Genomic DNA, 14,768 nt, shown 5'->3' on the forward strand with positions numbered 1-14,768 from the left:
TGAAATATGTATGAAAAAAATTAACCATCATGTTTCCAATACAAAAGACATTGTATATAATATTTATTATTATATGAGTGGTGATAATGAAAATGCGATAAAATTGAAACGTCCTGTATTTATAGCGTTTTCCAAATGCGAAAACTGTAATGTTTCTTTCGTTATACGAAAATTTAAATCTCAAACTTTTTAAATAGTAAGTTTAATTATATATATTTATTTTGGGGAGGGAAACAAATTATTATCGATTATATTGACATTGTGCGCGTGTATTTCACTTTGTTACATAAATTATTCATGGTTTGTTGTCATAACAAAAAGCAAAGTATGTGTAAAAGTAGCTGATTTTTATAAAGTATCATTTGCTGTATTATTTATTAGATACTGCAGAAAAAACAAGAAAATGTTGGCAACTCCAAAAGGAAAAGGTGGCCTATTTTTAGCTTCATCCCTTTGCGATGGACTTGAAGACAATAATATAAGGCAAGAGACAATTGTTGATAGGAAATTTTCAGAATTACATTAGTATAGAGATTTTTTAAAAGTAACTTATAATTTTTTCATGTATATAGGCAAGTGATGACCCTTCTGTTAAATAAAGATGCAGATCCTAATATCTTAATTCCAATGCATGGTGTAACTCCATTTCACTTAGTTATTGGGAATGATTCGGAAGAATTTGCAGAAGAAGTCACCAAATTATTTTTACGCCATGGTGGTAATCCCAATGTGAGGTATGATTAAAAATCTAAATTGTAACAATCTTATTATTTATGTAAATATATATATGAATGCAATAAATATAATTTTAGATCAAGTGATGGAATGACTCCGGTTCATGTAGCGGCAGCTTGGGGAAGAATAAACATATTACAGTTACTTTTAGTAAATGGTGGTGATCCATTATGTTTGGACAATGATGGACGTAGTCCATTTCACTATGCCTTTGATGGAAAGTATTTCAAAGCTGTGACAATACTCTCAAATCACTGTGAAAGTATCCAAGATGAAGATGACAAACCAAAGTATAATATGGCGCTTGGTAAGAGTCTCTTTTAAGCACTTAATTCTTACAATTAGATAATCATTAAATTATTTATTAGCTTTACTCTTTATGTTACAGATAAAGTTTTAATTACTAATGGCGACATTGTTGCTGAATATGTTACATCAAAAGATGCAATGTCAAATTTAGATAATACGACAATAAAGAGTGTGCTTACTGATTGTAAGGCCAACTCTTCTTCAATGATTGTAAACATGAACAATGCATTAGATGTACATAATATTGAAACTAAATGCAAATTACTAAACAATTTAGATGAATATTCTAAAGCTGCTAATACAATGACTGCTCAATTGCAAAATAATCTTATATGGACTGATAAGAAAGAAAAATCAAATTATTCATTTATTGATCTCGATTTTGACTTTGCAAATTTACATCTTTCTGATGTCATGCAAAAGGAAAAATGTTTTGTTAGTCAAATCATTAATCATCTCTCATCATCATTAGCAAGCGATTGCACTATTAATGAAACTTTGCATAATTACAAAAAAAAAAAGTGCGAAGAAAGTGATTCTGACATTGAATTAAAGAAGGATGAAGATACATATTATAAATACAAATATTACGAAAATTCAAAGGACTACCTACAACATAACATTTCTAATAATGAAATCTTAAAATTTAATACTCCTAATTTCAAAGAATATTATTCAAAATATTGCACACAAAATACTTCTAAAAAACAACACAAAAAGAATTCCAACAAAATTCTTGAAACACCATCTTATATCTTGGATGACTCTATCATTAGTATGTCGCCAAACTTTAATACACCTAATCATAGAAAAGGAAAAAATATTGCTAAGACACCATTAACACCGTATATTAACAATGATCCTATTGTTAGCAAGTCGCCCAATTTTACAACACCAGTTTGCACAACTAAAAAGAGAAATTTATCAAAGACATCATGCTCCAAAAACCATTTTTCCACGAATGTATTCAAGAAGCTTTGTGAATATAAAACTCAAACACAATATTCCGAACTTAATTGGCACAAAAAACATATTGCACAATCAACGCCAAGAAGGAAGAAAAGATCGATATATAAATTTCATTCTGGTAAAAAAAGATTTAATCCTTATCAATATGAAAATGATGTGACTTCCGATGAATTTACTGCTGATAATAAATTAAAACCAGTTGATTTAAATAAAACAATATTCTTGGAGAAAACAGAAGATATTCGTGATATCCTGGATACAAGTAGTGAATATTCATCATTAAATGTTAAGGAATCTTTAAAAGTAAGATTTTCACAAAATCATTGTAACAATTATTTGGTAACAAAGTTAGATGAAGGAAGATATGACGAGGATGGTAAAATATCTGACAACTCAAATCTTCTAGAAAACAGCTTTAATCAAATGGAGGAAAAGGAGAACAAATATGTTAACAATTTTAACAATGTTAAGAAATATGCAAAATCTGATAATTATCATGTAGATACTAAACAGCTTATAACAGTCAGAAAAGATATATTTAAAATCGATAAGACATCGAAAATGACAGATGCTTTCACTAATAATATAAAATCTACATGTACAACTGAATCTGATATGTTGCATAGAGAAAATTTTATAGATTGTGTTGATTGTGATACCAAGAAATTACTGAATGAAGATCTGGATATGAATATAAGTAAGACTTGTAATTTACATACAAAAAATTGGTGCAATAATGAAATTCATGAATCACATAAGTTAATTATAGAGAATAATTCACTGGCAAATGTAAACTTACCTATGCAATGTAAAAAACATATTTATTTACTGGATTCTGAAAAATCATCTTTCTCAAAACTGGAGAATAAGACTGACTCCAAGAAGATAGAGAATGTGCCAAAAATTAAAAGCATAGAAATGTCTGAAATCGAAAAAAATTCGTAAGTATAGTTCACAATTTCTTAATAATAATATTTTTCAAAGGTATATATTTTATTTGAACAAAATGTGAGTTGTAGATCCATGCTTTCATATGTTAGTGCTCAAGAATATAAATATGAAGATTCAGAAGAAGGTGTAATTTTATTAGAACGACGACTTTGTATCACACCATTCAGGTGAGTTTTTTTACAACTACAATCTTTATTTTTTTCTAGATAATTTATATCAAACCAACACATTGATGTATATCATACTTTACAAATAGGAGAGATAAAGCTTATCAAACTTATCAATTTTTTAGTACTTTCAGTGGAATTGAATGTGATGTCAAGAATAAAATGATCGCATCTGGTAAGTTAGCAAAAATTTCGTCAACATATTATTATCGACTATAAAATTATTATTAATAAAATACTGGAAAACTTTTTATGTTAAATTATCAGATGCAGCCAGTTCTCAAAATTTACCAGAAGAGTTATTATTCATTGATGATGTTACTCTTAGACAAGAGCTTAGACAACTTGGTGATCAACCTGGTCCAATTACTGATACAACTAGACAGCTTTACCAAAAACGTCTTATGCATTTAAAAAATGTTAAAAACACTAATATTCCATCAATGCTGAATCTGCAAAACATTTCACAAAATCACGTAAAACCGAGTGACCAAATCAATTCTCATTTAGAGCTTGGAGATTGGTTAAATCACATAGATACCTACAAAAGTTTAGAAAAACATGTATTCCAAGAATTTGTATCACCGGACCCATCTCGGAGGTGGCGCGAAGGCAAATCAAAAACATCTTTTACTTATCTGCTTTTAGATCCACGTATAACGCAGGATTTACCGAATCGTTGTGTCCACCTTACACAAGCTGAAGTCTGGTCGATCTTTCTTAATGCTATATTTTACATTGGCAAAGGCAAACGTTCTAGACCTTTTGATCATCTTTATGATGCATTTAAAACATGGGTTGACAATTCAACTACTACAAATAAAAAAATAAAATGCATTCTCGATATATGGAACAGTGATCATGGTGTGATCTGTTTACATGTTTTTCAAAATATTATTCCGGTGGAAGCTTATACGAGAGAGGCTGCCATGATAGATGCAATAGGAAGGGAACATTTAGGTAATTGCAAGAGTGGTGAATATTATGGCATTGCAGCAACATGGAGCATGCAACAAAAACAGAAATTTGGTAGATATTTATTGTATAAAGCTTTACAAATTTTTATGCAAGAGGGAGAAAGACAACTTTTGCCCCAACATTTATAGTGGAATAACAAGCTAGATGCAATGTTACAATTCAAATTTTAATATTCTGTTAATTTATACATGGCATAGTTATATAAATATGGTTGCAAATTATGTGCAAGTGATGATATATAAATAAGTAAAATATGATTATTTTTGCCAATTAATTATATTTTCAAATGACATCAAATGTGCAATTTGATAAAATAAGTATGTAAATGTATGTAAAATAATTTTATTAACGCGTTTTATAAAAAGCGCATTTATCACAAGTATTATTTAAAAAAATAAATTGACATTAAAATTATATTGTAATATATTAATAATTAGTTTTATTTCTAATTTCTTTTTTCTAACAAAAATTGTGTGACATATATATGTAATTTAAAAAGAATGGAACAGGATATCATAGATATATAAACAAATCATTTATACAGATGGACTATATAAAAATTATCTTTGTATAGCATTTATTATAATAATACATATATTTCCTAAAAAATAACTACATATGTAAGGCAAATTAAAAAAAGATACTTTTCTTCTAATCAAGAGATATTTCAAATCCCTTTTAAAGATTACAAGTATGGTCTGTCAGGTTCTGTTTGCTTAGCTTTTTTGTCTCTAGATCTAGGATACCATCTGTGCTTGGTAGTATATGTAATCTTTGACAATTCCTCTACAACCTGATAAGGCTTCTTTTTCTTAAAAACATCTGTGACATCTTTGTTTCCAATACACAGTACAGAAGTAGGCAGATTCTCTTCAGGCAATGGTAAGGAATATTCATATGGAAACTGTTTCTCTGGATGCCAACACACAACCATGCAATCATCTTCTGTAAAGATTACTGCTTCCGAAGGTAAAGTACTGTACTTGACATGTCTCACGGAATAAATGGCTCGAATCGTACGCAATGTGGGATTCATCTGTCGTAAAAAATCATAAGTATTAATACAATATTACTTTTTTATTCGCATTTTAATTTTATGTTAATCAAAAAATTCATCTGTAAAATAAATCCATATAATATAGTTTTTTAAATATTAAAGTGACAATTCTATTAAATCTTTCAATACCTTGATGTATGCTATTTAATATATTTTTATGTATTCTGTTCAAAAAGAAAACCCATGTAAATATTCAATCATAACCTCGTGAGATAAAAACATCGCACAGAGTATATAGACAGAGAGAAACCTGAGAGCGGCCACCTCGCTTTAACGGGTATATTGTCCTAATGCGCTCCCTGACAAAGTGGACGTCAACTACATCCATTAAAGTCGATAATAATACATGGTTCGTGTCTGAGCTATGGTTCATGTCCAAGTTATGGAGTGACCTCAAAAGTGATACTCCCTCTATGGACATTCAAAACATGGACATGAACTACAAAGTCAGAGTCCATGAATGTTCTCAGAGAGTAATATATAATTGCACAATTTCTGGTTTTGTTCCGTGCTATGTGCACGAAATGCCGGTAGCACCAGTGCTATATAACAATTAAATACTTATGTGTGTAAATTGATAATAAATAAATTATTCAATCACGACAGATACTGTAATATTCAAAGATGAAATAAATATTTTTCAAAATAAATTGGTAAATAATACGGCTCTATGTATTTATCAACATGATAATTAAGTAAAGAGCATTAAGAGCCCACAAAACGCGAACGGCAATGCGTAAATTATTTCGAACATTAATTGTTCGCGAATTTTTTTTTTTTTTTTTTTTTAATGCGTTATTAGGAGAACATGATTTGTAAAGAGATCATCAACGCATTATCGACCTCCTCGCAAAATATATTCTCCTGATAATATAAAATATAAGAAACGAATTTTCGAAAATTTTCACGTTGCGTTATTAGGAGAACATGATTTGTAAAGAGTCATCAACGCATTATCGACCTCCTCGCAAAATATATTCTCCTGATAATATAAAATATAAGAAACGAATTTTCGAAAATTTTCACGCTTGCGTTATTAGGAGAACATGATTTGTAAAGAGGTCATCAACGCATCATCGACCTCCTCGCAAAATATATTCTCCTGATAATATAAAATATAAGAAACGAATTTTCGAAAATTTTCACGCTTGCGTTATTAGGAGAACATGATTTGTAAAGAGGTCATCAACGCATCATCGACCTCCTCGCAAAATATATTCTCCTGATAATATAAAATATAAGAAACGAATTTTCGAAAATTTTCACGCTTGCGTTATTAGGAGAACATGATTTGTAAAGAGGTCATCAACGCATCATCGACCTCCTCGCAAAATATATTCTCCTGATAATATAAAATAATAAGAAACGAATTTTCGAAAATTTTCACGTTTGCGTTATTAGGAGAACATGATTTGTAAAGAGGTCATCAACGCATCATCGACCTCTCGCAAATATATTCTCCTGATAATATAAAATAATAAGAAACGAATTTTCGAAAATTTTCACGTTTGCGTTATTAGGAGAACATGATTTGTAAAGAGGTCATCAACGCATCATCGACCTCCTCGCAAAATATATTCTCCTGATAATATAAAATAATAAGAAACGAATTTTCGAAAATTTTCACGCTTGCGTTATTAGGAGAACATGATTTGTAAAGAGGTCATCAACGCATCATCGACCTCCTCGCAAAATATATTCTCCTGATAATATAAAATAATAAGAAACGAATTTTCGAAAATTTTCACGCTTGCGTTATTAGGAGAACATGATTTGTAAAGAGGTCATCAACGCATCATCGACCTCTCGCAAATATATTCTCCTGATAATATAAAATAATAAGAAACGAATTTTCGAAAATTTTCACGTTGCGTTATTAGGGAACATGATTTGTAAAGAGGTCATCAACGCATCATCGACCTTCTCGCATAATATATTCTCCTGATAATATAAAATAATAAGAAACGAATTTTCGAAAATTTTCACGTTGCGTTATTAGGAGAACATGATTTGTAAAGAGGTCATCAACGCATCATCGACCTCCTCGCAAAATATATTCTCCTGATAATATAAAATAATAAGAAACGAATTTTCGAAAATTTTCACGCTTGCGTTATTAGGAGAACATGATTTGTAAAGAGGTCATCAACGCATCATCGACCTTCTCGCAAAATATATTCTCCTGATAATATAAATATACATATAATGACTGTCCATCTCTGAATAGTTCGGACATGAACCTATATCATAGACACAAACCATGTTTCGTTACCGAGCGAAATGGACTTAGTTCACCTCCACTTTGTCAGACGGCGCGTCAAGCATCGAGAAATGTGCCCGTCGAGGCTGGTGGCCGCTCTCAGGTTTCTCTCTGATATAGAGTATAAAGAGCACAGAGTTTATATTTTCATTCAAGTCTACGTTTAAGGCCCTTGGACAATGTTAGGCAACAGAAAATAGAAATTATTCAATAAAAACGCGAAATAGAAAGTATTCGCCAATAGCAGCAGAGAATAGATGCTATTTCTGTTCCTATTGGCTGTTGCCTAGCATTGTGCAAGGGTCTTAACCATTTGCAAAAAGACACTCTGTCATTGGATGTAAATATCCCAATGGCCCAATGTAATCCAATAATCCAATGTCTCTACTCTACTGTTTATTTTAAATTCACAAAATACACGAAAATTTTCGTAGAAAATTAAAGAATTATGCGTTTTAAGAGATATATAATAGAAAATAAAATAAAATAATCTTTAAAAAAGTGAATTTTCAAGAATCCATGTTTGTATTGTGACATGAAAATTGCGCACAGTTTTTTGTCGCATCATGTGTATCCGCGCTAAGTACATATGATCTATGGATGACGAGCGAGGGCGAAGATACGCATAACGGCTGTGTGCAATCGGAGGTGCAACAGAGTTTTTTGGATCGAACTGATTTCTGATTCGTAGAAAAAAGCACGATTGTTTAAGAGAAGTATGATAGCAGCGGAGAACGTACGTTCGAATATCTCCGCTCAAGTATTTTTGCATTTCACCAGAAAATCGTAGAGGAAGGCACCTTTGCGAGGTCATTGTACTTTTCTAAATCTCTCGACGATGCATATAACACGTTCCTCCACCGGTGATGCCGATCGCTTTCCTCGTTCAGCGATCGATCTCAAACTCGTGTTACAATATTTCAGTCGTAGATGAAACTTCGCGAATCGCGCGATTTCTAACATTCAATCAGGACGAGTGTCCGTAGTTTATGGGACTATATCAGCTACGTAATTATTTTTCTCTCTCGGTGTTTCTCCGGAGATCCGGAGGTGAACCGGTGCATTAGTTTTGACGTGAAGGTGAGATAAACTAGAGCCTTAGGATGATAATGGGCGATCAGTTTCGCAAGGTGGAGCAGTACTCACCAAAATCTTCGCCGAGGGGCGCACGTTCCCCGGTTGTATCTCGTCAAGATTCCACGGGAACATTGAAGACAACTATTTCCTTGGGAAAGAACCCTTCCATCGTACACAGTGGGCCTTTTTACTTGATGAAAGAACCTCCAGGTAATAAAGTCATAAAAGAGGAAAAAAGAAACTTGAAATCAATATTTATTACATATATAAGTTATATTAATTATTAAGATAAATCTATTACTCTCTTTTTTAGGGGAAAGTGAACTTACTGGAGCAACAAATTTAATGGGCTATTATGGTCTGGAACATTCCTATACCAAGTTTAGTGGCAAAAAACCTAAAGAGCAATTATCATCTTTTTTGCCAAATTTACCTGGTATTATAGACAAACCTGGACATCATGATAATAGGTAATTTAAATATTTTAAGAGCAATTTTAATTATTATCACAATAATTTTGAATTTTGATTATTGTTTTGTTTTATATTTTTCTTTTAGCTCATTAAGATCAGTGATTGAGAAACCTCCAATAGGCGGTAAGGAATTATTACCTTTAACGAGTGTGCAGCTTGCTGGTTTTCGATTGCATCCTGGTCCAGTAAGATATTCTTATATTGCATTAAAATATATACAAAGTATTAGAATAAAAAACAAAATACTAAATGTATAATTTTTTTGCAGTTACCAGAACAATATAGATATGTTAATCAAGCTCCTCAGAGAAAACACAAGAACAAGCATAAAAAACATAAACATAAACCCGGGGAGGTGCTCAGCGGACAAGAGGTTGCGACGACGGATGTAGGCGGTTCCGATACGCACGAGAAGAAACATAAGAAACAAAAAAGACACGATGAAGAGAAGGAGGCTAGGAAAAAGCGAAAGAAGGAGAAAAAAAGGAAAAAACAGAAACACAGCCCCGAGCATACCGGTAGCCTCACACCATCTCAGCATTCCAATTCGTGATCTCTAATGTGCCCTTTTCAGTTCATGCCAAATCTTTAATTGAACTCTTGAAGCATATGCTTGAATTGTCTATGTGACTAAAGCATATATATATATATATATATATATATATATACACATATACATATATATATATATATATATATATAGAGAGAGAGCATATATCGAGCATATATATATATATTCATATGTGCATATTTATTTTTTTTTTTACTTAGACATAATAAATGTTGTTTGTTTTCAGCATTGGGTGTGATATGAAAGAGAAAAGAAAATGTGACGAAAATGTGGAAATTATGTATATATGCACATATATATTATATATATTATATATAAAATTCTATGTAAAATTTATATAAAATATAATTTTTTCTTCTATTTAGAAGAGAGATATGCATATAAGTTTACTTTTAGAAAACGGAAAAATTTGTAAAAAGTCCCATACTCTGTGGAATGTTTTGTTCAAATTTTTTTTAAATTTTGCAATATAATTTGACTGTAACAATTGATATAATATAATTTGTATAATTTTTTGAATTTAATGTATATGAAATATATATATTGCCTCTTTTCTTAAATATTTTTATATAATATATTATATATTCAAAAGTTGCCTATATTAGTAAAATGGATTAAAGTATGAACGTGTAATATAGCAGTCATGTACGAGATATATCAATTCACAGATTTATTTATGTACATTATCATTATTATCATAACAATTATAAGCTGAAATGTAAATATTATATGTTATAAAAGAGAAGAAGGAAAAATACCACTATTCTGCATAAAGTGTTCATTTACAAAATTCATAGAGAAATGTACAATAATCTATGATTTAAGTTTAACTAATATTTTTAATGTAAAGAATTAAAATGATCAATTTTGCGACTGACTTTTTTGTTTTGATATTTTAATTATATTTCTATTATTCCTCTCTTTCCTTTAATTAATATAAATATTAATACAGTTAAATAATATATATATTTTTTTATTATTTTTTATTTAATATTTGGAAAATTAGTCCTGAAATTTAAATTCAAAAATTATGTTCACTGATTTTTTATTTGTCTGTAAATACTGAAATTCAATTTTTGATATTAAGAAACGAAATGATAAGAAATAATTTTAAGATAAATTTTTTTTTCAATTCTTATCAATAAGGTCTAATTTATTTTCGATTTAACACTCGTTAAAAGAAAAAGTAAAAGAATCAAAAATGCTGGAGACTCATCGTATCGCGTATCGTTTTAATCGCGAACACACTAAACATATGGCTTCAAATCCACGACTTTCAAAACAAAGTTTCTTAAAGGTCATTAAAATTCACGTGAACGTTGTGTGAACGATCCATTATCTTTATAAGATTCAACGAGATATTTTAATACAGATATGCAACGTAATATACTCCGAGCAGCAAACTTTCAATTTTTGCAGAGACGTTTTTTCAAGAAATATCACGTCAGGGTTAGATTTGCGCCAAGTCCTACTGGTAATAATCGGCAAACATTATGCCATCACATTTTTTCCTGCAATGACGAATTAAACTCGTCATATTTAAAGAATTAACTCTAATATTCAGATATCTTGAATGTCAATTCTGATTCATGTGTTCCAGGTCATTTGCACTTAGGAGGATTACGTACTGCGTTGTACAATTATTTATTTGCACGTAACAACAATGGCACCTTCATTTTGAGAATTGAAGATACTGATCAAACAAGAATAGTTCCTGGAGCAGTAGAGAAGCTTCAGGATGATTTGTTATGGGCAGGAATTATTCCCGATGAGGATCCTACTAGAGGTGGTCCAACTGGTCCTTATGTGCAGTCATCACGACTTGAATTATACAAGTATGTATTTGGATAATGAAATAAAATTAGAAATTGTGAATAGTTTTATTTTTATAATTGTTAAAATTTTTGTAGGGAACAGGTGCTTAAACTCTTAAACAATGAATCCGCCTACTATTGTTTTTGCACAGAAACAAGACTGAATTTATTAAGAAAAGAAGCAATAAAATGTGGACAAATACCTAAATATGACAATAGATGTCGACATTTCAGTAAGGAAGAAGCGAAAGAAATGCTTAAGAAGAATTCATCTTATTGTATTAGATTTAAAGTATTAAATTTTTTTAAAAACATATTTTACAAGTTGAAAAGAGTTTTAAAATACTTGTTACTTCGTATTTCAGTTATCATCTACACCAAAACCCTTTTATGATATGGTTTATGGAGAAGTATTGCATGATATTTCCAAGACTGAAGGGGATCCAGTCATTATAAAATCAGATGGCTATCCTACTTATCATTTTGCAAATGTGGTCGATGATCATTTTATGGAAATTTCTCATGTCTTACGGGGTGTTGAGTGGCAAATTTCTACACCCAAACATATTATGCTTTATAAGTATGTAGCATTACCCAAAATAATCACATACATATGTTTTAATTTAATTTATATTTAAAATTTTTCTAAATTCTAAAATAACTAAATTATATACAGTTATATTTGATAAATTTTATTCATTATAGCGCATTTGGTTGGGATCCTCCCAAATATGGACATTTACCTTTAATATTAAATGCAGATGGATCCAAATTATCAAAGAGACAAGGTGATATAAAAATCGAGTCATTTAGGGAACAGGGTATTTTTCCATTAGCATTATTAAATTATGTGATAAGCGCTGGTGGTGGTTTTCATAAAGAACAACAGAATCAAAATCTTTATAGTTATCAGGAATTAATTAAGAAGGTATAAATACGATAATGGCAAAATCTATATTTTTACATAAAATTTTTTTATACATTACAATAAAATTTTTATTTATATATTACTAATTATTTATCTACATTTTTTTCTATTACAGTTCGATATTAATAAATTAAAAGTAAATTCCGGCAAACTTATGCCTGAAAAATTATTAGAATTTAATAAGTTAGAAATGATAAATTTAGTGAGAAACGAGAAGAATCATAAATTTCTAACTGAACGAATTAAAAGATTAGTATTAAAAGCATTTTCCGAAAGGTATATTTAATTTTGCATAGAATAGTATACTATCTCTTATTTTTTTCTAGAGAAATTTAATTGTATTATTTTTATTTTAGAAAAAATGATGGGAGTTTGCAGTTAGATGATCATCACATAATAAGCACATTAAAATGGTCGCAAAACAGAATATCGACATTGAATGATCTTGTTACAGAGGAGCTTGCATTCTTGTGGATTATTCCAAATATTGCTTCTGTGCCAAATATACAAACTGAATGCTCGAGTATTAATATTTCTTTATACAAAAGTTTATTAATTCTACTGGTCATCTACTGGTCGAAGCTATATATTACACTTGTTTTATTTCAGACACGATTAAACTGTTAAATGCAGAATTAGTTGAAATAGATGCAAGCAATTACAAAACAGATTGGATGATTTCATATTTGAGAGAGTTTGCCGAAAAAAATAAAATTCCATTTGCTGCTTTGATGAAAATTCTGAGAAGCATTTTAAGCGGTTTAAAGGTAATTATATTGGTAAATATAGCACATATATATAAGTTTCTTTCCTTTGTGAGAAAAAATATTTAATATGTGCAATAAAATATACATAGGTTGGACCACCTGTTGCTGAAATGATGGAAATTTTAGGAAAGGATAGAACATTGTTGAGATTACAACGTTGTGTTTCCTGAAATAATTTACATTATATTATTTAATTAAAGATTGTGATCTCAGTTTTATTGACGATAAGATACATTTGAAATAGATTTGTATTAAATATGTTTTTTTTGAGGAAGCATACATCAGAAACATCATGCAAGTATAATATATATATTAATTATATATATATATATATATATATATATATATATATAATATAATATATATATAAATATATAGAATAACATATATTATTCAGTATAAAATTATTAAAATTTCTTCAAATAATAATAATAATATTGTATTTTATTGCTGGAAATTATGAAAACTATTTGTAAATTATTTACAACTTCGATGTAATGAATAGGATTGATCATCTAGTCAACATTTTTTGTACATAATTTAAATTAATTAAAAAAATATTTCGCCTACATTTTAATATATTTGCAGAAAATACATAAATAATATGAAAGATATTCTGAGAGTAACTACAATATTAATATTTTATAATATTATCATTTATCAAAGCATGTTTTACAATCTCTTTAAATATATATATATTATATATATATATATGTGTAATTTAATCAAGAAAGTACTTAAAAACTCTAAAATGTGTGAAATTTTTTTAATATTTAACTTTATTATAGAATATTGATTTTTGATACAGTGCATAATTGATAATATTTTCACTTTATATATTATTTATAATAGTCGCACATCTAAGTACAAAAAGATTACATATAATAAACATGTAGAAATAATGCATAATTATCTTAACAAAACACATGTATAAAGTGCATGTATATAACAAATTGAACACATTTATTCTTAAGTAGCTTTTTTGATATATTACTGTGTTTTTCTATTACATAGCACAGGATTTATAATACATATCAAATATTGACATAGTGTATTTAAAATTAGCACTAAAATAAAATCTTACAGTATCATAGATAAAGATACTACTTTATAATAATAATTCTTTAATATACAATAATAAAAATAAAAGATTCACATTGTGTATAAAATTTTGTAATAATTTCACGTTTATTTTAAAAAAAGCTGGTCATAATAAAATAGGATATTAAAAACTAATATTTATTAATATTACCATATTAATATGTCTATAAATCCTGCTATTGTATCAAAATATTGCTTGACAAATTACCAATTATTATTATTATACCTGATAATATAAGAAGTTTTCGAAGTATTCAAATATAAAGATTCATTGTTTGGCAAGTCATACTCTTTCAAAAGTTTTATTATTATAAAATTATTCTAAAACTCATTTTCATAAAAATGTAAACTTATGCTCATATATAATACCTATTATTAAAAGTTAACAAATGTTTTCATAAATTCCACTAAAAATCTATACAACAAAATATTTTATACAAGATATTTTATATGTGTCTTTTGGAAAGCACGTAATCAATAAATACAATAAAACTGATGCAAAAAATTTTAAATGTTTAATAAAATATAAATCCTATGCTATTTTCTGTGCAATTCAAGAATAATTGTAAGTTAACTTCATATAGATCGATTCATATTCTTATGTATTCAAG

The 14,768-nt window shown here is 28.9% G+C and overlaps 4 protein-coding genes across 4 annotated transcripts; 3 read left to right on the forward strand and 1 right to left on the reverse strand.

The window, feature by feature from the left end:
- The first annotated feature begins 55 nt into the window (after positions 1 to 55).
- Positions 56 to 4,375, forward strand: LOC105258768 (uncharacterized protein PFB0145c). Its single transcript, XM_011270270.3, has 8 exons — positions 56 to 196; positions 382 to 483; positions 573 to 734; positions 813 to 1,042; positions 1,124 to 2,954; positions 3,033 to 3,131; positions 3,257 to 3,306; positions 3,399 to 4,375. Exons 2-8 carry the CDS (start codon positions 404 to 406, stop codon positions 4,235 to 4,237), a joined length of 3,291 nt encoding a protein of 1,096 aa, XP_011268572.1. The 5' UTR covers positions 56 to 196; positions 382 to 403; the 3' UTR covers positions 4,238 to 4,375.
- Positions 4,376 to 4,663: 288 nt separating this feature from the next.
- On the reverse strand, positions 4,664 to 5,494 carry LOC105258767 (39S ribosomal protein L42, mitochondrial). Its single transcript, XM_011270269.3, has 2 exons — positions 5,296 to 5,494; positions 4,664 to 5,145 (listed from the first exon to the last, which is right to left on the reverse strand). Exon 2 carries the CDS (start codon positions 5,143 to 5,145, stop codon positions 4,795 to 4,797), a length of 351 nt encoding a protein of 116 aa, XP_011268571.1. The 5' UTR covers positions 5,296 to 5,494; the 3' UTR covers positions 4,664 to 4,794.
- Positions 5,495 to 8,019: 2,525 nt separating this feature from the next.
- LOC105258766 (mediator of RNA polymerase II transcription subunit 19) lies at positions 8,020 to 9,617 on the forward strand. Its single transcript, XM_011270268.3, has 4 exons — positions 8,020 to 8,713; positions 8,817 to 8,973; positions 9,062 to 9,161; positions 9,245 to 9,617. The coding sequence occupies exons 1-4, from the start codon at positions 8,530 to 8,532 to the stop codon at positions 9,527 to 9,529; spliced, it is 726 nt and encodes a 241-aa protein (XP_011268570.1). The 5' UTR covers positions 8,020 to 8,529; the 3' UTR covers positions 9,530 to 9,617.
- Positions 9,618 to 10,744: 1,127 nt separating this feature from the next.
- On the forward strand, positions 10,745 to 13,349 carry LOC105258765 (probable glutamate--tRNA ligase, mitochondrial). Its single transcript, XM_011270267.3, has 9 exons — positions 10,745 to 11,021; positions 11,148 to 11,382; positions 11,458 to 11,653; positions 11,727 to 11,941; positions 12,067 to 12,289; positions 12,405 to 12,565; positions 12,646 to 12,812; positions 12,899 to 13,056; positions 13,146 to 13,349. The coding sequence occupies exons 1-9, from the start codon at positions 10,922 to 10,924 to the stop codon at positions 13,224 to 13,226; spliced, it is 1,536 nt and encodes a 511-aa protein (XP_011268569.1). The 5' UTR covers positions 10,745 to 10,921; the 3' UTR covers positions 13,227 to 13,349.
- Positions 13,350 to 14,768: the final 1,419 nt, after the last annotated feature.

The sequence above is a fragment of the Camponotus floridanus genome, unplaced genomic scaffold (assembly GCF_003227725.1).
Source record: "Camponotus floridanus strain SB8 unplaced genomic scaffold, Cflo_v7.5 scaffold37, whole genome shotgun sequence".
Taxonomy (NCBI): domain Eukaryota; kingdom Metazoa; phylum Arthropoda; class Insecta; order Hymenoptera; family Formicidae; genus Camponotus; species Camponotus floridanus.